Here is a 24,427-nt window from a genome sequence, read left to right on the forward strand (position 1 = left end):
ACGGTGTGACTTTGGCCCGTGCATCTTCCATCACACCACGCTCTTGCTGCTTCCAGAATCCAATGTCGAGACTTGACCGTGATAGCGACCGCCGACAACGTACGACCAGCTCAGGGGGGATGCTTCCATTGCATTCCGCATCTTAAAGCTTATCATGCAGGGGCGCAAGCGGTACACCGAAGCGAGAAAAATGTAGGGTTCGTCACAATATCCTAGGATACGACTTAGTCGGGCCAAGGCCAGCCAGAGCGGCTGCTTCGTATGTGTTCATGCGCCGTCGTTACTGCTGGAAAGAATAGCTGCTGGCAGGTCTGGACAGTGTCACAAGTGACTCGCCCAAGCTGAAAAGCTGACTACTTACGTATGTATGCACCATCCTCGGCACGTGAGACGTACGATTAAGTTACCGTGCCTGGTGTGACTGGGACGACAGATGGGTCTAGAGTCTTCGATAGATTCTGTGGATTCACGACGAGAGTCAACGCCCAATATATTGAAGAGATAAGGGAGAATAGAGTTGAGTGGCGATCGTGATGGAACAGACGATTTCTGTTTCCGCTCACCGTCGCGTAACACCTCTCAGCCCTACCCGTTGCACTGTCCGTGGGGGTCCCTGCTTTAGCGCTGGGGGGCACCGGAGAGGAAGTCTATTTGGCAATGCCAGAAGCTGATTGGCTCCTTTCCGACCAGCTGGGCACCTTCCGATAGGTCGACTCAAATTAACATTTCTGCTCCTACATACACGCATGCCAAGGCTTGGACAGATGCATGCCTTTCTACTAGACGTACTTTTATACTTCTTTTCTTAAAGAAGGGAAATGATGTTCCCATCGAAAAGACACGCACAAACTGATATAACCTACAGCCGCCTAGGCCTTCCAACGAGCCACAATGGAAGATCCCTGCTCGGTCTTCACTCCGTTCTTTAGCCAGCGCCTCCCCGGCAGACACCAAGCTAGGGTGATCGTACCGATCGTGCTTCTTCTATCCACCACCAGGAAGCGCACTGACGCCTACCCTGTCCAGTGGTTCCTATCCCCGGGCTGCTCCATTGCTACGTTGCTTAAGTAACGAAGCCGCTATAGCGGCTCTTGACGGCTCCCTCTCTCTCTGAGATGAGCATGTCGCCTCTAATGGGACTTGGAAAGGTAGCAGAGCAGATACACATAAATGGTATATATAACTGGCAACTATTAGTTACCAGCCAGCCTCTATTTATGCCACCCGCCACATCTACTCGTTTGCTCATCTCACTGCTCGAGACAGTTCAAGGCTCAGAGGGATACACGATGATGCGATCAAGGTCGGCGCCTCTGTAGTCCACGCCGTTGCTCAGCCCGCCCACTGTGATAGTGTTGCTCGACCCCTCCTCGAGCGTCAAGAGTAGTGGCGTCGACAGGATGATGCCCTTGTGCGTATCGCGCTGGAACAGCGTCTGCATGTTCGCTTCGTCGCCGTTCACCACCACGCTGCTGATCCGACGGAGCTGCCAGGCTCCCTTGATGCGGTCGGGCGAGCCGCCAGCTAAGATTAAGCAACAATTTCTCTCGTCAGCTTCGGATCAGAGTAGCATTTTGGTATGGTATACGAAGAAGAAGGGTAGGTAGGATGCTTACGTTGGTCGCCGAAGCCCATGTCATCGGTGTCTGAAAGAGAATGAGAGAATGTTAGTCAGCATCATGACGGTAACAGGGGCTGCTGTTCACTGACTCTGGTAGTAGAACGATACCCATTGCGGTTTGCCTGTGCCCTTGATGCCGTCGAAGGTGACGGTGCTGTCGTTTCCGTAGATACCCGTTAGAATGACGCCGTCGCTCGCAAAGTTCTGTACACCAGCAAGTCAGTGACAAAAGATGGAACCCCCCCCCCCTGCCCTATAGAGGGGATACCACTAACAGCCTCTTGCTTGAACGCGTTTCCCTTTGTGGTGGCGTCTTTCCCAAAGTAAGTCTCTCCTTGTATGGGCTTCCAATCTCCGGTCTTACTGTTTCAAGTCAGCTAATCCGTTCACATAAGGACAGGCCCCATCCAGTGGTGGCTGCTGTAATAATCGCTCTCGGCTTACACATCCAGATCGTAGACATCGTGCCTTTCGATCTGCAGATCCTTCTTCTTGTCGTCGATTCTCATCGGCAGCCAGATGTATCTACTTTCCCACAACGAATTGGAGTCCCACTGAAAACAACAGTATTAGTCGGCGTACGTTGCAAATAGCCTGTTGGTGATGTCGAGGCAATTCCCTACTTGATCGCCCAGATAAAGATGGGTTATTTTCTCCGTGCCTCTGATAGTCAGTGTGTACCCAGATTGCGAGTTGAATCCCCTGGTATTAAGGGGCGCCACGATCCATGGTTGCGACCAGGGGCCGGCCAGCGAATCGGCACGGAAAGCCACGACATCTGCACAGGCACTCACGTTATTAGCCCCATTGATCCTTGTAACCGCTCGATGCGTGTCTCTTTACGGGTCCGAGAATCGGCACTGATGAGAGTTGGTCCAGGGAAACTCACTATTGGGCCGGTACCCAGTCTTATGGCTCATGAGGGCGTAGTAACTGCTCTCCGTCTGCACGATGCAGGGCGCCTCCAGGTCATACTTGTCGAAGCGGTGCACCACCGCCTCGAGCGCATTGACGCCCTCGTCGTACGCAGCAACGTAGACGTCGCGGGCCTCGCGGCGGTCGCCGTTGGAGTACAGCGCGTAGGAACGCCCGTCCTTGTAGTCGGTGAACAGGCCGAAGTCCTGGGACCAGTTGTCCAGCGGCGATGTCGCGTTCGCGAAGGTGTAAGGCCCGCCCACGGTTGGGCTTGTGGCTAGTCCTTGAAGTAGGAGGCCGTACGAGGAGTTGTCGGCGTGCCACCACATCTGTATAAGGGTTTAGTCCAGATAGGGGGTTTCCGGGCTCAATAGTGATGGGTCATCTAAGAGAAATAGGCAGTAGTAGAGCCTGTAGCGTACATGGTATTGGCTAGTTGCTTCGCTGTATACGACCTTCGGTCTTTGGATGATCATTTCAGGAGAGATGAAGGGATGGCCTTCTATCGGTTCTAAATCGTGATGTTCTGTTAGTCCTTCACCGTGAGACTCGTCCGAACGAGGACCATTCACCCAGTGCCAACCCATGATACGACCAAGTCGCCAGATCCTCCGAGCTGTACACACTCACACCACCACCCTCGGTCTGGCCCTCGATCTTGTATTCGCCAAACCACCAGAACTTGCCCGTCGCATCGTCGAAATTAACGCTCCCAGCGTGGGCGCTGATCAAATTCCCGTCCGTGTCATGCCACCTGGCGCCGGGTACAATATACTTGGCCGTGGTTAGCTCAGCCCAGCAACAGGCGACAATGAGCCGGAGAAAACTGAGCCGCATTGTATGGGTATCTATTATTCTGATGCCTCCCCACGATGTCACGCCAAGGTGATGTGGTCTTCGTAATTAGGTGGTGTCGCAAAACAATCCAGGGAGCCCGAAACGTTTCGTTTAAGCAGCCTAAGTACTCACCTGTCCAAGATGGCTATTGGAGATATAGGCAGACCTCGCCATTTATAAGCGAACGTCGGTGAGGCGCTGTGAACATGGCGCCAAGAGTACTACAAGCGCTGCGGCCTACCATTTACCGGGTCTTCGTGACAATACCCTCCGTGGCTGGCCGCAACAATTTCTCCGCATCGCATCCTCACATCCTGGTTAAGATGCTCGTGATGTGGGGTTAGACTCGCTTGATGAATTGGCCTACGTCAGGTACCGCGCCAGGGCGACTACTTCGAGGTAATCATACCTGCGACCCAATAGCCAAGAGGACTCGCGGTCCGTCGCGGTCCGATTCGAACTGGGGGCAGGTATTCGCAATCAGGGGATTGTCAAATAGTCGCAACATATCGTGTGGTTTGCCATCTCAAAAATTATATTCTTCTCCACTGTACACTCTTGAGCTGAAGCACACCAAGGACGCCTGACCAATGCGTTGTTTGCCAGCCCTAATGCCCAACTACTGCTAACTTTTCGTACACCATCTGCCGCACCTTTTGCACCGTATCCGTTTCCCAGCCGGCAGCTTCCACGCTGATGCGCCCAGCCGTAGCAGCTTTCCTCACGATGACGGCGTTCTGAACCAGCAGCGTTCCCTCGCCCATAAACTCTGTTGATAAGCCGCTGTCGCGCAGGTCTTTCCTCAGGTTGGCCAGCCGAAGATCGCCGACGTGGAACGGAGTAACCGAATGGCTTGCTGTCAAACCTGCGACTGCCGCTGGGACGTCAAGCATGGGGCTATCGTCTGCAACCGTCAGGCGACCGACGAGGGTGGCGATCTTGATTCCACCCACGTCCTGCCATCGTAGACTCTTGACCAGTGCAGGCGCCAGGTTGACCGTGTACGCGTTTGTATCCGCTGAAGCATCAACAGAAGTTCCGATGTCTGGCTTGAAGATATCGATCGGATTCTGTGTGACGAGCTGAGGGAGATCAGCGGCTAGTTCGTCCGTTTCCTCGGGGCCACCGCCAGTAAGAATCAATTTGCGCGGTTGAATGAGTGGTATAAGCATATGCAGACTTCGCTTGTCATGAATACCACTAAAGTCAATGAATGCAATATTGAAGTTGACCGTGAATTTCTCCGTGGTAACAGCAAGCTTGTAGGGTCCCGTGTATGTGTCTTCTTCCTCATCCGGGACATCGTCCAGCTCGCCAACCAAGGGGCCATCGACGACAACATTGTCGAACTCATCCGACACATTGCGCTCCAACTTCGGTCGCTTGTCGAACTTGGGGCCCTGACCCTTGCTAAGGGCCGCGTCGGCCCACTTGCGCTTCTGACCCAGGTTGGCTTCCGCGTCATTCTTTCCAGCAGGCTCCCCGTCGCGGGTGTCCTCCTCTCGCTCCTCCGCCTTGACAAAATCTTCCAGGCGGATGAATTCGCCATAGTCGTCAGCACGCCTCCGCTGGACTGGATGAGGGAACATGGCGTCTCTGCCTGTCTTGCCTCTTACGTCATAATCGTAGACGCCCTTCTTTTTCAAGAGTATGTTGGCGCCAAGATCTTCGTCCGCCAATGCGGCTTTCTTTCTCGTGGCCCTTCCAAGGGTGGTCGCAACATTCAGAGCTTTACCTTGTTGATGTGTTTCTGAGCCTTCCGATTCGGTAGATGACTCGGATGATACATCATCGACATCAAGTGACGACTCCAGTGCAGCACCCGTGCCAGTTTGCACCGTATCCTGCAGCTGACGTTGCTGGGCAAGCCAGAATCTATAGATGGCTAGATCATCGCCCTCGAGTGGTTGTCGAAGCGCGTTCCTGGTTTCGGCCTCTCTCCCTTCGCCGCGTACTTGGATCAAAGTACCATCGGCACCAACGCCTGTTCTGCTGACATCCGCGCCTTGCTGTCCTTCTCAAGGACAGCATCTCTCCACCACCTGTAGAACGTACTGGCGAGAGCTGCATTGCCAGCAGCTGGTTGAGCGGGAAGTCCGGTCAGAATAAGGAGGTTCTTCGGGTCTGCCACAAGCGCTCGGAATGCGTCCCTGAGAAAACCCCCACTCAAGGCTAGAATCACTGGCTAAAATGACCTTGCCAACAGAGTCCTCCCCATTTGCCTTGGGTGCAAGAAGTTTGTCCACTTGGCCTTTTCTGTCGAGCAGCTTCAAGTACTTGAAGTCGAAGGGGCCGCCTTGCTTGCCTGGATTGCCACCATCTCCTGTTCCGTTCGTCTTCTTAGAGCCATCTGCCACGTCCTCGAATTCTTGAACGATTCGTTCGTCCATCCACTCAAGCATGCTCCTCGCATATTTCATAGTACTGTGAATACTGCGTCCGGCAAGGTAAAGACCAGCCGATTGAAGCTTCCCGCCTGCAACAGCATTTTTCCTCCAGGCATGCTCCATGAGATAGGCAAGCTCTAGTACACGTGCGCTTGAATCTACGGGAATCAGGACCACCCCACCATTGGCGACACATGATTGTATTGTCTCGAGGAGTGGCTCATCCCTCTTCGATCTCGGTAGGGCAGGTTTTGTTGCGCCCTTGCTACTGCACACGAGGGCTGTTGGCTTGCGTAGTTGTTCGATCACCTCGGCGCCACCACCGCCTGCACCACCCAGCCAAGCTGCGCCAGCGTAGACATTTTCACGCCCCTGGTTCCAGTCTACAGCGTATACTATGGATTCTAAGCCATGCTGGATGTGCCATATGGTCCCGCCTAACGTGCTGCCGGAGTTGTGGGCTGTAACGGTGAGACCATTTAAGGGGGGCGAGAATGGCGAAGCGAGTGGCTGATGAGGCTGCGAGTACTTCAAGGCATGGATGAGGGAGAAGTATGTAGCTATCTCATCGTGTGTTGGAGGCTGGAGAAGAATATTCGATTCGGAAGAGGAAAGCTGGGAATTGTACGAATACGAGAGTTCATCCAATGAATCTTTCGATATGGTTGTCGCAGCCAAGGGCGTAGACGCGTAGAGCTCTTGCAGGAGTGTGCGCCCTAATGATATCACGGGAGTCGTCGCATAGACCGGGATACGAGTGAATTGAGGGATATGCTTGCAGCAATGCGCATATGCGCCGAGGTGGGATATCGTCGCATGCGTAAGAAGAACGAGTGACAGTGTTGGAACTTGTCTGAGGCATCACAGTCAGTATGGATATACGGAAAAGGGCAGACGTCCAAACCTACTTCTCAAGTTCCTTCAGATTGTGAAGGTCGAAAGTCTCGTCCCAACCAACGTCAATAAGTACTTTGACACCACCGTCAAGCTCTAGAATGGACTGGACGGCCGCTGACTCCGATCGCGCCCCCTGAAGTGAAGTGAAGTTGAACATTTTGGGCGAGGTTTAGTGTCTGGATTCCGGTAGCCACTTCGAGGTCGAGCTAGATTTCGTTTGTTCGTTCCGAGACGGGATCGCGGCGATGGAACGGGTGGGATGCGACAGTGGCACAAGCCACTGGCATCAAATCAAGAACAGCATAGACAGATGGGCAGTAATAATGGTAGTCGAGTCAATTCTGGTTATCTGGCTTTGTGCTAGCGATCTCTCACGAATGTTGAAGGGGTGGTTTGCGACTACCAAGACCTTCCTCCCAAGAACACTTTTTGCTGCCAATGATGATGAACAGGAATGAAAGCTAAAGCTACCTGCGCGGTCGCGCCTATTGCTGCCAGGCTAGCTGGTTGTTGTACAGCTTTCCCTGCCTGTTTTTAGCGCAGTCCGTCCCCTGGAAAACGACCCTTGTCGGCCTGTTTTGGTGCAGGAGGCACTAATAAGGCCTTAGCTAAAAGGATGTAGCTGGGGCACTGCAGGTGATAGGTCGGCAGAGGGATGCAAGTGGGGCACCGCCAGATACCGCCGGAAGGGAAAAAGGCTATCGGAGAAAGGATGTGCGCCTATTGGAGATGTGTCCCTGGGAGGTCGTATTCAGCTCATGTACAATAAGTCTGGTACGGAGGCTGCTAGTCGCCAGAGTGGCCAGTTAGGATTTGCCCAATCGGCGATGGACATAAGACAAAAAGACAGAATATCTAAATATCTACACCTACATAATCCCAACCTCAACTGTGCACTGCAACCAAGCCAACCCTTTTCTTTACAGTGAATATTCCATGCTTGCTGCGACTTGCTGGCCATGGGCAGCTTGGTGTATTTATGATTTGGCATTTCGCAGAAAGGCGTCGAATTGATTGATCTCCTCTTCCGAAACGCCCACTACAGACCGGGATAAGCCTATAGCGATCGCACCGTCTCTTTCGCATCCCATCCTACGCACACCATGGCCGACTATTCCATGTACCATAGCCTGGGACAGGGCGAGCAGCTCGACCCAAAAGACCCCAATCGAACGACTCAACCCGCACCGCCCCAATTCGTTCCTCCGGCTGCACAGCAGTACTACGGAGGCCAAGCACCACCACAGCAACCCATGGGAGCCCCCTCTCCCCAACTTCCTCAGGGCTATGCGCCGCCACACGGTCAAGACATGTACGGGGGACAGTCGCCTCAGCAGGAGCAGGATCTCGCCTCGCAAATGGCAGGGCTTGGCATCGCGGACGGGCACCAGGCGGGTACGGCCAAAAGGAAGAAGAAGGACAGGCACGCCTTTCACAACGTCGAGGCACCAGCTGGATCGTCACAAGCTTTCAATGGCATGCCGCCTGTCGGTACCCCCGCCACGCCATTCTTGAGTGCTGATCCATCTGCTCAAGGTGGTGGTCAGTTCTTTGGCTCACCCGCGACACCCAACCAATTTGCGCCGAACAGCCAGTTCCCCGCTTCGGTCGGCTCGCCTTATAACCCAATGGCGGATGCTGAGTTCGCTGCGAGGAATGGGAATCAGGACAGTGGACAACAGTCGGCCTTCGTGCAGGCTTCAGGCGGCGGAGGGGTATCTCCAGATGACATCCCGAGTGTGCCCATCTCGAGAGACATCCCTCAGCAATTCTACTTCAATAATGTATATCCCACCTTTGAGCGACATGTACCCCCGCCGGCCAGTGTCCCTTTCGTTGCCTTCGACCAAGGCAACTCTTCGCCCAAGTTTACCCGTCTGACCATGAACAACATCCCGTTCAGCGCCGAGGGTCTGAGCTCCACCGGTCTTCCTCTTGGCTTGGTTGCACAACCCCTTGCCAGGCTCGAGGCTGGAGAGCTGGAAATCCCAGTGCTGGACTTCGGCGATGTTGGACCACCACGTTGCCGACGATGCAGGGCTTACATCAATCCGTTTATGATGTTCCGCGATGGCGGCGGCAAGTTCGTCTGTAACTTGTGTACTTATCCTAATGATACCCCTTCAGAATACTTCTGCGCTACAACGCCTCAGGGTGTGAGGGTGGACCGTGATCAGCGCCCTGAGCTGTGCCGAGGTACCGTGGAATTCCTGGTGCCCAAAGAATACTGGACCAAGGAGCCTGTCGGCCTGAATTGGCTTTTCGTGATTGACGTCACTCAGGAGGCCTTCAACAAGGGTTTCCTAGAAGCATTCTGTGAGGGCATTCTGGCAGCTTTATACGCCCCTGAAGGCAGCGAGGACGAGGCAGACGAGAACGGAGAGCCCAAACGTCGGATACCCAAAGGCGCGCGGGTAGGATTCATCACATACGACAAGGATATTCATTTCTACAACTGCAACCCCGCATTGGAACAGGCACAGATGTTGATCATGCCCGATATCGAGGATCCTTTCTTGCCCCTAAGCGACGGCCTCTTTGTCGATCCCTACGAGTCCCGAGCGGTCATCAGTTCGCTACTCACTAGACTACCTACCCTCTTCGCCAACATCAAGAACCCCGAACCAGCTTTACTACCAACGCTGAAGTCGGCAGTGGCTGCCCTGGAGAAGACCGGTGGAAAGGTTGTTTGCTCACTGTCAGCTTTGCCGACATGGGGGCCAGGCAGACTCTTTATGAGAGACGACGGAAAGCACCCAGGCGGCGAAATTGACAAGAAGCTTTTCAACACCGAGCATCCCGAGTGGAAGAAGGTCGCCGAGAAAATGACTGCTGCTGGTGTTGGTATTGATTTCTTCTTGGCCGCACCGTCCGGCGGGTATCTCGACATTGCTACGATTGGACATGTTGCCTCGACAACGGGCGGCGAGACCTTTTACTATCCCAACTTTGTGGCTGGGCGAGACAACGCAAAGCTTTCACAGGAAATCAAGCACACGGTAACCCGCGAAACCGGATACCAGGCTCTGATGAAGGTGCGCTGCTCCAACGGGCTTCAGATATCAACGTATACGGGCAATTTCATCCATCACACGATCGGAGCAGATCTCGAGATTGGCGTTATCGACGCTGACAAGACCATTGGGGTCACGTTCGGCTACGATGGCAAGCTCGACTCGAAGCTCGATGCCCACTTCCAAATTGCGCTGCTGTATACTACTGCCTCTGGTCAGCGACGCGTGAGATGCCAGAATGTCATTGCTAGCGTCAGCGAGAATGTGCGAGATTGCCTCAAGTTTATCGACCAGGACGCTGTCTACACCATAATAGCCAAGGAAGCTGCAAACAAGCTGGCGACTTCATCTACCTCGCTGAAAGATGTTCGTTTGGCGCTCACTGAGAAGACGATTGATATTCTGGCTGGGTATAGGAAGAACCATGCCATACAGTCGCACCCACCTGGACAACTGGTCATGCCAGAGAAGATGAAGGAATTCGCGATGTACATGCTGGGGATGATCAAGTGCCGCGCCTTCAAGGGTGGCAACGAAAGTTCTGATCGCCGAGTTCATGAGATGCGCATGATACGGTCCATGGGTGCCGGCGAGCTCAGCCTCTATCTGTATCCCCGCATGTTGCCGGTTCACAACCTAGCGCCCGAGGATGGTTTCCCTGACGAGAACGGACATCTCAAGATGCCACCTGCGATCCGGACGTCATTCTCTAGGGTTGAGCCTGGCGGTGTGTACCTCGTGGACAATGGTCAGCAGTGTCTACTCTGGTTCCACTCTCAGACTTCCCCCAATCTCTTGGTCGATCTCTTCGGAGAGGGCAAGGACAGCCTCAAGGCGTTGGACCCGTACAGCTCGAGCTTGCCGGTACTAGAAACGCACCTCAACGCGCAGGTGCGCAACATCATCGAATTCATGAAGACGATGCGCGGATCCAAGGCGCTTACGATCCAGCTTGCGAGACAGGGTATCGACGGTGCCGAGTTCGAGTTTGCTAGGATGCTCGTCGAGGACAGAAATAACGAGGCGCAGAGCTACGTGGACTGGTTGGTCCATCTCCACAGAGGAGTGCAGCTAGAAGTAAGTGCCCCATTTCCCCCTTTGTATTCTTTGTCACGTTTGCTTTCGGGGGTCGACCGGTGACTAACACGTCTTGTCTCTCACAGCTCGCTGGCCAGCGCAAAAAGGAGGGCGATGACAGTGGAGGTGTGATGTCCAACTTTGCAGGGTTGCGGCCACAGTACTGGTGATCTTCTGGGATGCGGAGGCAAAGGAGTACGTCGATGACACATCTCATGAGCTATGATAATTAAAAAATGAAACCGGTGTACAAGCGAGATCTGTGTTGTACCCGTAAGACCATAGTCCGCCACGGGTCCAAGAGAGAGCGTGGTTGTTGCAACCGAAAGCCCACCAACGAGATTGCAAATGTCCCGAGTTGCAATGCAGTAGCGCCCAGCCGCCCTCAATCATATCATACCATTCATCATAATACGATCATAATATGTACGAATCAAAGCCCTGAGCCCCGCCGAGATAGAAGAGGATCAGTAATCCAAGATAGCGAGACCTGCCATCTCCTATTGGTCAAGTGCTTGAGTGCGATACTTTGTCAAGCTTTGGACTGCAGGATCGACAATACTCCCTGGCAGGAAGAAGAGGTCCATACATGCATATGTGGCGTGCTTGCTAACGCGCGGTATTTTTGCATTTTTGGCTTCTAGCCCCTTCGGCTCTACCACCCCGACTTCACCAGGATTTATCCGGAGTGTCAGGCGCTGAGGGATGCATTCTATGGGAAAGGAAGAGACAACGGTATTGGGGTGTGGTGGCGATGGCGGAGTAGGTGGATGGCAGCAAGGGTTCCCCATAGCGACAAACGACCGATGCTGTTGTGTGCTGGGCGTCACCCTTGGGAGCCTTGGGTGTCAACGTCTGCCAGAACAGACGAACACTGCATGGGGAAAGCGGAGGTAGTGGCGTTTTACTTCCTTTCTACATGCATCTCATCTGGATGGGTGTGAGTAGCATCGCATGATAGGACCTCGATGCAGATGGCGGTCTTGGGTGCTGTACGAACAAGCAGACCTGGAAGCTGGCTGGGATTCCAACGCCACGTCGGGAAGGATGATCCGAGTGGCCGCCGGCCTGGACTGATGTATTGTTGATATAACATAAAGTAGGCAGGTGAGTAGCAGAACTGCAACCGAGTGCCGGGCGTAATTCCGCTCGAGTCCTCTTCGCAAGCGGAATCGGAATTATGCAAAGTGTCACCTCGTCACGCACACGCTTGCGCTGCCTTGGTTTCCCCTACTGGACTCGGGCCGTGTCAACAGGGATGCTCCTCCGGGTTCGAGCCAGGCGCGCTTCATCTCGCGTAGAGCCTAAACGAAGTTTCGACGTGTGATGGCCAAGCTATCACCACTGTTTTGCGTCGTTTCTTCGTATTGACAGTTCCCTCCAGGTCAGCTGTGTTTGTTTTGTGTTGCTGTGTCGAGCCCAGTCTCCTAGTCAAGTCAATATTCGACTCGTATATTCTATGATCCTACCCGGGGAGGATGGCAACCAGTCAATGTGCCTCGTATTGATTGCACAGCGTGACTGTTGATCATAGGCTGATTATACCTAGCGATAACCGGAAACGAGTCTCGTGCGCATTTGCAATATATCTTGAGTAAATCCGACACAACCCTGGTTTCTCCAGATCAGATCTCTGCTGTATCTCGGGTTGGTGACAACGATATCACACGCCCTTTAATCATCTCTGGGGATATAGGTGGTAGGAAGGGTCACGTTCCAGCCCACCGAATACTTTGATTAGATTGGTAATCGCTCCCTCTTTCAAGGCCCATCAACGACTACCTACGATTGAAATGGTGCTGTATATGATAACCGAATATCTGACCCGGACTATGACTTTGGAATTGCTCCGCGGAGGAACAACCTTGCAAGCGGATGGCGTTCCGGAATCTGACTCCTGCAAGTTGACGAATAAACTCACTGGTGATCAGGGGGGTGTCAACAACCGCATGTGACATCGTTGCAACCCCCAAGGTAGTCATCCTATGTCACTGACCTGGGGTACCCAAGAAAGCCTTCAACTGCTACCATAGGTTAGCACTGGCACATCCTGATCAAATCAATGTAACCTTTGCATCTTGCTTCGGTCACATATGGTAGGATGCAGATCATGCTGGCATGAACATCAACGTGTATCGATGCGAACATGGCTTACCCATGATTGGTACCCTGTTGGTTCCTAAGTGGCCTTGATGTGCCATATTCGGAGCAGGGGAGTAAGACACCCTGTCCGACTACCGTGCAAAGGTCATGATTTACCTGGTTTGGATCAGGAGTTGCACGTATCGAGATAGCAACAGTGGCAAGTGGCCGCGGCCGCATGTGGCGCATGGACAGGGTCCGATTCTCTGATAACAAATCAACAATCCTTCTGAATGTCTCGACCTCCATAAACTAATGTGGCCTGTGAATATCCATCTTCGCTCCGCAGTGTTCTTCTAAATAGTGTATCGAATTTCCCAGTACCGTCCTTCCTTACTTATCCGGAACCACGTATGTGGCACGGTTCAACGTTGCATTGGTCATCGGCTCAAAGACGAGACTGTCTTTAGGGCGCCAAAACAGCCCATCTGGAAGCTCTTTCAGATGTTCCGTGCATGCTGCTGATCTCTGGGACAAACTGTTTGACAAACTGTTTGCTTCGAGTGCCCAAAGATCCTCGCATATAGATTTGTCCAGGTGACAGTATATTTAGTGTCGTATGTTTAGATCAACATTGGTCATCTCAAGTGCAGTAAGCCTCCCCTTGCCGCAGAGCGAAGAATCAGTGGCGTGATCGTTCTGGGGTCAAGTGCGGGAAAGCAGACTCGGCCTTGCGCGTGTGAGCGCTTAACGTGTGTCTGGGAATCCGCGGTGGCGCCACTTCTGGCGCCACCTGCAATCTGCGATCTGATATTCTTGCAATTAAACATGGTCATTCACGTTCATCTGCATAAGTCTTCTGCATCTCTACCTCGGGCCGAAAGGCGTTCAAAGCTCCAATGGACTAAACTACCGGGGGACGTAGCAACGCTGATGTTGTGACGAGGACGTTCATTGGCCAGCCAGGTGGTTACAAGCCCATAAGTGCGTGACCGGAATCCGGAACAAGGATCCTGTCTGAAGGAAGGCCTTGAGGCCCTGTCCCCCTAGCAGTGTTAGGGGGTCAGTCCCGATGCGGTGGATGTGGCTGGTACAGTTCACTTACATACTTGGTACACATCGTATCAGCCACTCGCTTGCCCAGTCGACAGGCTTCGGTGTTAACTGCCGTAGAAAGGAACTTGCTGTGCTCAGCAAATAGGGTGCATCGATATTGATAAAAGCTCCATGTGTTTGATTCGATAAGTAATTCGACTCGGCAGTGGCAGAAGGTGAAAGACTTGCGCCCTGTTTCTGCACAGCGCCCAGCAGGGAGAACATACGAGAAGCTAGCGGCTTGCGCGGCTCTGGTCATATCAGTTTGAAGTATTGGATATAAGAGAATATTCCCATACGAACAAGAGGTATATGGACTGATGGAGTGAACAGCCTTGGGGGCATCGGTAGATTTGGTTGCATGATTAGATGACCAATTGCTGTTGTTGACGTGCCATCGGGCAACGCCACGACGTAAGAAGATGTAGCCCGACCGACCACTGAATTGATCGAGTGATTGCCGTGGGCAAAACCGTGTCGTAGACTCGTGGCTGTGGCATTGAAATAAATGGAAGTAATCTACACTACTCGCATGGTCTCGTGCAAACTTGCAACATATAAAACTGTGACTTCTTGCTGGGTAAAGAAGGGACTGGGTGCTTTGCTTCTCGAGATCTACCAGGCTCGATTCAGTCGACCAAAGTTGGTGTTAGCACCACAGGGTCCATTGCTTCAATTGGGGAACAGGCTGGGTACCTAAGACCGACTGAACACGGCCGACTCCTGTTCTGACGAAGGAATAGAAGAAGTGACAGACCGAGGAGTAAAGAATTGGACGACTCGCAGGTGCAGGCGCAACGCGTCATGTCATGCTTCGAAGCTGCGCTTCCCTGCATACTTTACCTAAGTACCTACCCTAAGGCACACATCACAATCGAGGCCGAAGACTGTCTAGAACGGGGGTGATTCATCGACGTATCATGCATCGTGACATGCCAAGTGGGCGGTATGTATCTTTAATGGAAGGTGTCGAACTCGTTACCAGGCCGGAACGTGCAGGTTCAACCAACGGATGGCTTGAGTGGATGTGCCACATATTCGGCAAAGGGTGATCCTGCCACATGTAGGTCTGATTAAACGAGAAGCGGCCAGGTAGAGAAGCTGGCAATCATCAGGCAACCTCGAATCTCTTTCCTCTGGCGTCACATCCCGTCTTCCGCCATCTAATGTATTGACTGCCCAAGGTTACTGCTGGTGAAATATTTGGCTGTAGGGTTGAAAAGCATGTTGGTTGCTCCTCTCCCCTCTCTCTCACCCCTCTCACCTTCTCTTTTCTGCCACTCGCCTGAGAGACAGGCAATTTGGCTGAGACCTGCAGCTGCAGCAACGGGCCGCACTTGACTACTTAGGTAGATAGGTATGTGTAACATGAAATAAACACGAAATTTTCTACTCGTCAAGCAAACCAGCTTCTTCTCCTTTTGCATTGGCTTGCCTTTGCTTTTAGTACTACTACAATTACAAAAGAAGGGACGGCTTATCTGAGCTTAACAGGGAAGGCAAGGTAGGAAGATAGCACAGTAGTCTTTGATATCAATTGTCGAAGGTACAACATGCATGTGCGTACGCACACGCTGGTTTGGATTAAATGTCAACTGTGGGTGCCAGGTTTATGTGTTTTCCTTCCTCCTCCTCTTCTTCGTCTCCTTCTCTGGGGCTCTCTGTCGTACATTTTATGTAGTAGAAATAGAGTTTTGCCCGTTGAGGCGCCACGACTGTGCAGATTTCGGTGCTAGGAACGTGCTTTTTTGTTGTAGATTCTTCTCAGTCTTAGGTAGCCCGTTGGGAGCATCGGGAGTGTCATCGACGATATACGTAGCAACGCTAAGAGAGAATTCGATATTGCCTCTAATAATAAGTAGATATTAGTCGCTACTCTAGTAATTAGTAAGGTACACACATCATACCTATTTCTTAGGATTCTGAGACGCTGGGTCGGTCCTGGCCGTGTCCTGTCCCGCTTGAATCATCAGTCAGCAATTACTTGTACATACCTGACCTTGGGCGACATATAATGCAGCGGAGATCCCTGCGGCCCATTTCCCGATCACGGGAGAAAAGCAATGGGTAACGACATCACTCCGCCATTTGTTGTCTTGCTTCCGGCGGCTGAACTCGTCGGCCAGCAAACCAAATCGCCCCGTCAGAGTGTCCGCTGCGTCGGCTGGAGGGATTGCAGCCGTCAGAATTCGACTTGTCAGATCCAAGCTAATGTAAGGTCAGTCAGTCTTATTAATGTCTCATCTCCGTGAATCTTTCCTTGTCATGGATGTCCTTCTGCATGCAGGCAGCTCATCTGGGATACTCGTTTGTGATTGAAAGGAGAGCGCGCCTCTCATGCAGTCGGGCGCCCAAAATGGTTGTGACTGCGAAGAGTCGGTAGGCTGGCGCGTGAGGTGATTGCAGGGAAAGCTGGCAATCCCTACCAATATCAACAGGCACCAAGAAACAAACAAACTGCAACCTCCGTTTCATTCGAACGATGCAGAATGATAAGGCAGCAGCATGGACATATCGATATGGGTTTCCCTGACTCGCTACATGTAGCGTTTGGTACATACATACGTCCTTCGGCTTTGGGGCTCTGTAGAGACCCGGTACATCTGACCTGACCAAGCTTGCTCCGGCGACTACTAACCTGTATCGGTTCCTCTTGCAATCATGCAGTGCCATGATAGAGCATGTGAAGCCACATGAGGTTTTCGAATTAATTTGGTACGGAGGCATAAGCAGATATGTCGCTCGCTGGTCCGCTCCGGTGACAAGCAAATACGGCGTAGCAAGCCTCACCAGAGAGCCACGCCTCCCTCGGTGAGATCCCTAGCACGTACTACCTACTGCCGGTACAACTCAGATAACTTTGAAGAGGAGAACCATGGGAATCTTATTAACTCAAGAGTAAGCGTCAGTGCAGCTTGGTGGAGTTCCTGAAGTTAGGTGGCCCACCGGTCTTCTGCTGTCAGACTCCCCAAGATCCTCGGGAAGCGGTCGCATGTTTTTTCTTTTCTCAACCATTGTATTGCTTTCTTTGCACGCTATCGCCTCAGTGCGATACAAAAACAATGCTTCTCCGTCCGAGAGGTAAGTTACCTCTTGAAGACCCCGGGCCGTCCCGGGAGAGGACAGGACACCCTGTCTTAATAGAGTTTCAGACGCAGAGCCAATACAAACAATAAAGTTAGAGAGATCTGGCAAACTCTAGCCCCATTAGCCGTTGTACTTCTTCTTGGTAAAATCAACAAACAGCCTACATGTCACACATATTACAGGTCTCTGGCTGCTCTTGACCACTACTTTCTGCCCACTCTGCGTCAGGTATGTACCAATCAGGCAAGTCTGACAGCTCCCCTCCTATTCCACTGCATGGAGAATGCAACATGAGTTCTAGGGCCGGACAACATGAACAGTCTACACCACCAACAAAGCTGCAAGGCCACCCAACATAATGACAAACCAGCCGGAACGAGAGTTAACCTCCGAAATGAACCAAATACCCCGGCCTTACCAAATCGAACCTGAACCCCCCATAGATACGCCTGATAAACGAGAAAAACGTAGCCTGGCCTCACCATTAACCCCTCTCCATTTTGATATTCAGCCGAACTGCCAATGACACAACGGTCAGGATGTGAGCATGGAGATGTTGCAACGCGGATCCTGTCGAGTGAGAACGCTCTGTATCGCAGCGTTGTCGAATACAGCAGCGAAAATGTCATAGTCACTGGGGGTTGCGCTCGTTGGTGCCGAACTTGAGCTGGAACTGTGGGATCTCGATTTGCTCTTGGAGCTTGAACTTCCTCCCCCTTGGCTTTTTTGGACATATCCTCAAAAATGAGACGGGTTGTGCTCTCGTAGAGGTCCTCGAAGACAAAACAGACCTAATTGGGTTCGGTTTAGTATCATTGTCACCAAGAAACGCGGCTAATGTCCCCAGATCCAACCATCCGCTCCAAGCCGAACGATCCTATGCCACGCCCCTCGACCAAATGTACCACATACCTGAACGAACCTTCCCCGGAAGTCGGGATCATAGAGGAAGACATCACGCCAGAGCTCTGCCAGTTCGCGGGCCGGGTTCCGAGCGCTGTTGCCCAAGCCAAAATTCCCGATCAGCACGCGGTTGTGGCCGTTGTATACGCACGCTGCCAGTGCGGCCCGAATTTTGGCCCGGACCAGCTCCTTTTCCACCTCGAACGCAAACTTTGTACCCATATGGTTCAGTTTGGGCCAGCGAGCCGCCGGGACCGAGACCACGGGCAGGTTGGACCAGTTCTCCGGCTCCCACTTGGTATACTGCTCGTGGGGCCCACGGAAGACGACAACGCAGCCGGAATATATGCAACCCTCGGACGGTATGGGGTAATTAGAACCCATTGGCGAGTTCGGCGCAGGAGTAGACAGCGTAAGGCTGAGCGTGCTGCGGCGGCAAAAGCGCTCTTCGTAACCTGAAAAAGGGGTAACTCAGAATTTCCACTCGATTATCCATAGTATACCATGTAGGTTCTCATACCTATAACGCCAGTCTCCCAATCTCCCCCCGGTCTAAATCCATTAGCCTCGTTCTTCATCAAGTGAACGGCAAAGGGGATGAAAGTCGTCTCACCGTTTGTCATTCGCAGCAGCGATGAAGGGGATCCGATGGTCCGGGTCCCCTAAAGACTGGGCCCACTCAATTGCAAGGTCAACCGGATCGCCGACAGTCACGGCTAAATCTGTGTCAACAGCCAATCCTACAGCCAAGAGCGGCGGCTGTGCTACCCCAAACTTACAAAACTGGGGTGGAGCCAGACTGGGATCACGATAGGAGTCTGGCGGCCAGTGTTCGACGGAAATCGGATGGTGGTAGAGGTAAGAGTAGCATGGCCAGTTATAATATTCCGAGTACTGTGTCTTTATCATTGGGAGATAATGCCTTTTCGTCTCCTGGGCCACCTCTGCCGGACGTGGTTTCGATGAAGGCATCTTGGAAGGATGGTGTGTAATGGAGGGAGTCGTATGGGGATTTCCAAGTGATATATTAAAGGTGACCACTGCACCACTTCTAATAGAGGGCGTGGAGACTATCTTGATCCGAGTAGAGGCTTGGGCAGGGAGATATACTTATACCGACATAGATCAATCCCATGAGCCAATAGCCTGACCTCGACCGACTGGTTGGGTCGGAAGAAGTAGTCTTGTACCCTTCAATGCAGGGCTCGAGAAGCGAGGACGGGGTGCATGGTGTGTGACGTATAATATTGAAAATGCAATGATACTGCCGAAGCTGTCTAGGACATTGGGGACGAAAAACACTTCTAGACAAAGGAAACTGGCGGAGTGTGAACATTGCCTATGATATGTTCCTGTGGAGGGGGGACTGGTGATGATGGGGTTCTTCCTAGCTCTCAACACATGCAGTCTATGGCGAGCAATTCACTTCAGTTTAGAAACTATTGGTGATTTGTACCACGATTCGGCTCTCCAAGATTCTGGAAATAAAAAACAAATCGACTGGAGATCAAGTGAGACAGCGCGCGCGTTCTGAATGTTTCACCAGATCTGTGTTACAGCAGACTGCAAGCATGTTCGAGACAACGATCTCGTAGATCTAAGCGCCACCACACATACAGACACACGCACACACACACACGGCCGGCAAAAGGAGGATCCAGGGACAAGGGTAAGGTTTGCTCGACAGCTGCAAGGCCGATGCAGCGCGGGAAAGGAGGATCAATACGTACGAGAAGGGCTTGACCGCCCCGGCGGGTTGCGACATAGCCCTTCTCTCTTTGCTGAGACTTCACGGATCGTGGTTCGCCCATAAGGTGGGAGGAGGAGAGATAACCACCCTCGTCCTGTCGACGGACGGAGATCAGGCCGAGCCTCTCAGCAGAGCACGTTAGCGAGCGACGCCGACAACCGGAAGTGATCAATCATAAACAGGTGTTAGACCATTCAATATGAACAGGCGAGAGCAAGCCTCATCATGTTGGATATTGATTGGTATTTATCTGCAATAATAGGCTGGCTGGCTGGCGACGGCGGTTGACCCGATGGCCAACAGGAAAGATGTGTGCCGAGAAGAACGAGATAACAAAGATGCACAATCTGAGTCAAGGAAGTGCGACAGTAAGAAGCTTACCTATCAATGTAGGTACTGATGCATGCCGACGAATCTGGTAGCAACAAGTCCAAGGTGGCTTCCATCACTGACTGACAGGGCTGGAAGTTTGGGCAAGGTTGTCGTCAATATACGTGACGGTAAGTACATAACATAGAGATGAGGACGAATTAAAGAATGTCCATCCTCAATGATCAGGCATTGATCACGGCACGTTAACCTTAGTGGAGGGTCGGGATTCCTAGGAGATCCCTGTAGGCGCCGCCTGCTGATCTTTAGAGGGGCAGCGAGGCGGCTCAATCTGGCTGTCGTGCACAGTCACCCAAACCCTACGAGCACTGGGAGCACTGGGGTCCCGGCTTCTCTCGGGTAAACAATGACCCAGTAAAGAAAGTATATCCTACCTTACTTTGCACGCAACCTCACCTCACCTGCAGTCAAGTGATAGACGCAGCATCTCATTGAAGAAAAAAAAAACCGGCAGCTCGCTCTCCACGCTTTAATTGGTTCAGGCTATGTTACCCTTATGAGGCTCATTTCTTTTATTGTGTATCTTGCTATTTTGTAGGCCAAGTTGAGGTGCTGAGGCTGGCCGATAGTAGTGATGTCGCTCCTTTCCGCATCGTCGCGCAGACCATGGACAAAACTCAATCTGGGCCTCCTTGCTCGTCGCGTACCGCGAGTCTTCCTGACTACTGCTCCCAAAACCATCGCCGGCTTCCTGGAATGGAAGCCGACAGACCCTGTTGCTGAAGTCCAGGTCAATGGCTATGTACGCTCAGTTCGAGCCCAGAAGAAAACCCATTTCGTGTCTCTTGGCGACGGAACGTCGATGGATCTCCTGCAAGCCGTCGTACCTGCGGACAAGGCTGAAGGGTAGGACGAATGAAGCTCAGCTCGGCTGTCTATATGCGCGCCTCTGCTGACCTTGTGTAATATAGTTTGACCATTGGCGCAGCTGTTCGACTGCATGGGTCTTGGGCTCCTAGTAGAGGTCGCGGGCAAAGCCATGAGTTACAGGTCCAGCATGCAGACGTCCTCGGGCCTTCGGATGCCAAAGTGAGTCTACGCCGCCGAGAACTTCCTCGGGTTATACATATCTATATACATATACCGATTGACACCCGTATCAGACCTTTCCTTTGCAGAAGAAGTATCAGACTCCTGAATACCTGAGGACCATGCCCCATATACGCCCTCGGATACCTTTCAACTCTGCTCTCTTGCGGTTTCGCTCTGAAATCATCACTTCCTTCACCCAGTTCTTCAACAGCCGACAATTCGTTCAGACACATACGCCGATTCTTACTTCATCGGACTGTGAAGGCGGCGGTGAAGTTTTTGACATCTCGGTTGGCAATCAGTCACCATCAAGCGATGCTAACGGCAACACTCACTTCTTTCGGCGGCCAGTGTACACGACAGTTTCTGCCCAGCTCCATTTGGAAGCTTTGGCCCAAGCAGTCGGTAATGTCTGGACGCTCTCGCCAACTTTTCGCGCGGAACAGAGTGATACTCCTCGTCATCTGAGTGAGTTTTATATGTTGGAAGCCGAGATGAGCTTCACCGACCATCTTGGGTCCGTCATGGACTTGGTCGAGGATATGCTGAGGCACGTCGGGACTGCCCTTGCGGATTCCAAGGTAGTCCATGAACTCTCTACACGAACGGCCGAAGGTTCCTCGGACTTGGCTTCTGTTGAGGAGATTGCGGCCCGCTGGAGAGGCTTGCAGTCGAAATCCTGGAAACGAATCACCTACACGGAAGCTATTGGGATCCTCCAACACTCTAATGAGCAATTCTCTCAGAAGCCGCTATGGGGCCAGGACTTGCAGACTGAGCATGAGAAGTTCCTGGCAACGCACGTGGGAAAGGGCGAAGCCCCGGTCTTTGTTACAAATTATCCTCGATCTATCAAAGCTTTCTACATGAAGTCAAACGGTGATAAAGATGGTGGATCGGGATTAGCGGAGACGGTTGAGTGCTTCGACCTGCTGGTACCGGAGTTTTGCGAAATCGCGGGCGGCTCGGTGCGCGAACATCGTTTGCAGAACTTACTTGACTCCATGAGGCAACTCGGTATGCGAACATCCTATGGCGATACTGGTCCTGACGAGGCCAATGCGGCCACTTCAGGAGGTAATCTGGACTGGTATCTTGATTTGCGTCAATGGGGCTGTCCACCACACGGTGGTTTTGGAATTGGGTTTGACAGACTGGTGTGCTATCTCTCTGGTGTTCAGACAATCCGGGATACAGCAGCTTTCCCACGTTGGCATGGCAGATGCGATTGTTAGCGCAGGATATACGGGACTGACTCTGGTCCTCTTCGTTAAACCCTTCTTCTCTGGGAGATGGGGCTGTCTTGTCCTACGTCTACACGACGTTGACTCAGGTGAGGCCAATGTCTACCGGACCTCCTTCCAAAACACCTCGGACTGTCGGAACGGAGGCCGCCATTGGGGCTGAGACAGGCTCGGAGGGGCTCACTTTGACAGATCGAATGTGCTGGTTCCCGGTAGTTGTCACGATCATCAAGGCCCTTCGCAGCACACCTGGCCGCATTGTAAGGCTCCTCAGGGAGTCGGCGGGAGTCTATTGCCACAGCGTTTCGGAAGCGCAGCCGTTGCGGTGACGTAGAATGCACCTTACCGCGGCCCTGCTCGAAAACTGTAGCATATGCTTGTTGGTTTTGTACGATACCCGCCCGCTTACATCCGAGTTTAATCACAAGTTTGGACCACTCAGTCATGTCGCAGTTTAGCTTTTATGTGCCACTTGTCACATCTTTGCTCAACCCTGGTGATCTCCCATCACGGCAGCACAGCATTGTGGGCAATCCTTACGCCCGTGGATTGATATGATATTGCCCCGGCAACTCGAGCCGCTTCATGGACCATGCGGCCAGGCATATGAAGGCGGCCATTGTGATGGAGTTTCTGGACTGTATAGATCGTTATGCCGACCAAGTCATCACGAAGTAGTACCTCTGATGCAACATGCAAACACTCTCCCGCCAGAGGAGAGTACTCATATTGGTATGCTGCAGAATGCCGGTCCCTCGGCGCGGAAGCCGCTGGTCGGCATGGACGACAAATGTTTCCCTGATACGACAGTCGTTCGTGCTGCTGTTGCTGCCGCTACTCGATCCGACAGGCAACAAGCAGAGAGCGCGGCAGTCACCGGGAGATACATCATGGCATACGAGAAAAGGGTCAGCCAACCTCCTTTCGCGAATAACACGGGCAAAGAACAGCACCCATCCAGGGCAGCCAGCCTCTAAATCCGTATCTAAGAGCCCTGGACGCACAATGTGCAAGTCCAGTAGTACTGTAAGTGGGTTCTCTAAGGCGTTGATCTTCCCCGAGTAAATCTCTGTAGCATCCTGGCGACATGCTACTGTTGACTTACCGGGCATATCCTTACTTGCACTCCTAAGCTTAAAGGTGTGCCGTTTTACCCGCAAAATCTATTTATTCCGCGGAGTTATTGCCGTATAGGTCATCGGAAAGCGGAGTACTATATATGTGATTATATGAGTGACGCAAACGCGCCCCAGCACATTACTACGCCCGGTCGTTGGATCTCTGGTACTAGACGGGTTGGGCAGCCTGGCAGCCCGGTCGACTCTTGGCAGTTCAATATACACAGACGTATCTTCGCAAGCATATATGCATTGATCGCCTGATTGGCAATCCGATTGTCCGCTCGTCTTTTATGTACAGAAACCATGACAACTACCACTGCAGATCAGCGCAGTAAGTAGAAAGCAGACTTGTCACACAGAAAGTACGGGCAATACGGTCGTATACACAGGGCAACACAGGCACGTTTCCAGTCATCAGGGAATAGCAGTGAGCACGTTTGATGACATGTCTCAGATGTCTACAGTGAGCGAGCGAGCAGGCTGGTGAGCGTGTCGGCGTGTGGACCTCATCTTGGCTCCCTCTCCCATCATCGACTTATTTGATACAAAGTGGGGTCCTGAAAACTTGACTGAAGCTTGGCAAAGAAGTTCTGGTTCATCGCACTTCAATGGAAGTTTACTTTATCGACTCTGAGTCTCTGACGATGATAAGCTATGCGGGGTTTCCTATGCGGCAGGTCCATAGGCTACCTGGTCTATCGAACAGACTTTCAAGGAAACAACCGGTGATTACGGTCTGTTGAGACGGCCATCTTCCCCGACCACCATATTGCGGAGAGTATCTATTTCGAGCCAGGCAGAGTCGTCTTCTCGCTGCCGATTCTGCCGATCGAACGAAGAAGCTTGACATGAAATGCAACCCGATCTTGTCCCCCTCCTCACGGCCGCGTCACTGTTAGAATAAGGTGACAGGGTGGTGGACAGGTGTGGTGGAGTCGGCGCCGCCCCATCCATAATGTTTCTTTTTATTATTCT

General features: G+C 52.4%; 5 protein-coding genes across 5 annotated transcripts; 2 read left to right on the forward strand and 3 right to left on the reverse strand.

Moving 5' to 3' along the window:
* Nucleotides 1–1,267: 1,267 nt before the first annotated feature.
* PG994_014871 (glycoside hydrolase family 43 protein) lies at nt 1,268–3,373 on the reverse strand (the record flags this gene model as incomplete). The annotated part of the gene is made up of 9 exons (XM_066866280.1): nt 1,268–1,554; nt 1,617–1,646; nt 1,711–1,825; nt 1,897–1,984; nt 2,066–2,175; nt 2,245–2,399; nt 2,511–2,865; nt 2,959–3,047; nt 3,109–3,373. The coding sequence occupies 9 exons, from the start codon at nt 3,371–3,373 to the stop codon at nt 1,268–1,270; spliced, it is 1,494 nt and encodes a 497-aa protein (XP_066707956.1).
* A 608-nt stretch (nt 3,374–3,981) lies between these two features.
* On the reverse strand, nt 3,982–6,814 carry PG994_014872 (Cleavage factor two protein 2; the record flags this gene model as incomplete). Its single annotated transcript, XM_066866281.1, has 4 exons — nt 3,982–5,387; nt 5,429–5,497; nt 5,556–6,613; nt 6,669–6,814. The coding sequence occupies 4 exons, from the start codon at nt 6,812–6,814 to the stop codon at nt 3,982–3,984; spliced, it is 2,679 nt and encodes an 892-aa protein (XP_066707957.1).
* A 946-nt stretch (nt 6,815–7,760) lies between these two features.
* On the forward strand, nt 7,761–10,918 carry PG994_014873 (uncharacterized protein; the record flags this gene model as incomplete). Its single annotated transcript, XM_066866282.1, has 2 exons — nt 7,761–10,748; nt 10,835–10,918. 2 exons carry the CDS (start codon nt 7,761–7,763, stop codon nt 10,916–10,918), a joined length of 3,072 nt encoding a protein of 1,023 aa, XP_066707958.1.
* A 6,628-nt stretch (nt 10,919–17,546) lies between these two features.
* PG994_014874 (uncharacterized protein) lies at nt 17,547–18,887 on the reverse strand (the record flags this gene model as incomplete). Its single annotated transcript, XM_066866283.1, has 6 exons — nt 17,547–17,685; nt 17,745–17,803; nt 17,925–18,370; nt 18,436–18,467; nt 18,529–18,631; nt 18,695–18,887. The coding sequence occupies 6 exons, from the start codon at nt 18,885–18,887 to the stop codon at nt 17,547–17,549; spliced, it is 972 nt and encodes a 323-aa protein (XP_066707959.1).
* A 1,742-nt stretch (nt 18,888–20,629) lies between these two features.
* PG994_014875 (uncharacterized protein) lies at nt 20,630–22,322 on the forward strand (the record flags this gene model as incomplete). The annotated part of the gene is made up of 3 exons (XM_066866284.1): nt 20,630–20,901; nt 20,967–21,084; nt 21,159–22,322. 3 exons carry the CDS (start codon nt 20,630–20,632, stop codon nt 22,320–22,322), a joined length of 1,554 nt encoding a protein of 517 aa, XP_066707960.1.
* Nucleotides 22,323–24,427: the final 2,105 nt, after the last annotated feature.

The sequence above is a fragment of the Apiospora phragmitis genome, assembly GCF_038363925.1.
Source record: "Apiospora phragmitis strain CBS 135458 chromosome Unknown utg000014l:1.0-1827420.0:1.0-1829600.0, whole genome shotgun sequence".
NCBI lineage: Eukaryota > Fungi > Ascomycota > Sordariomycetes > Amphisphaeriales > Apiosporaceae > Apiospora > Apiospora phragmitis.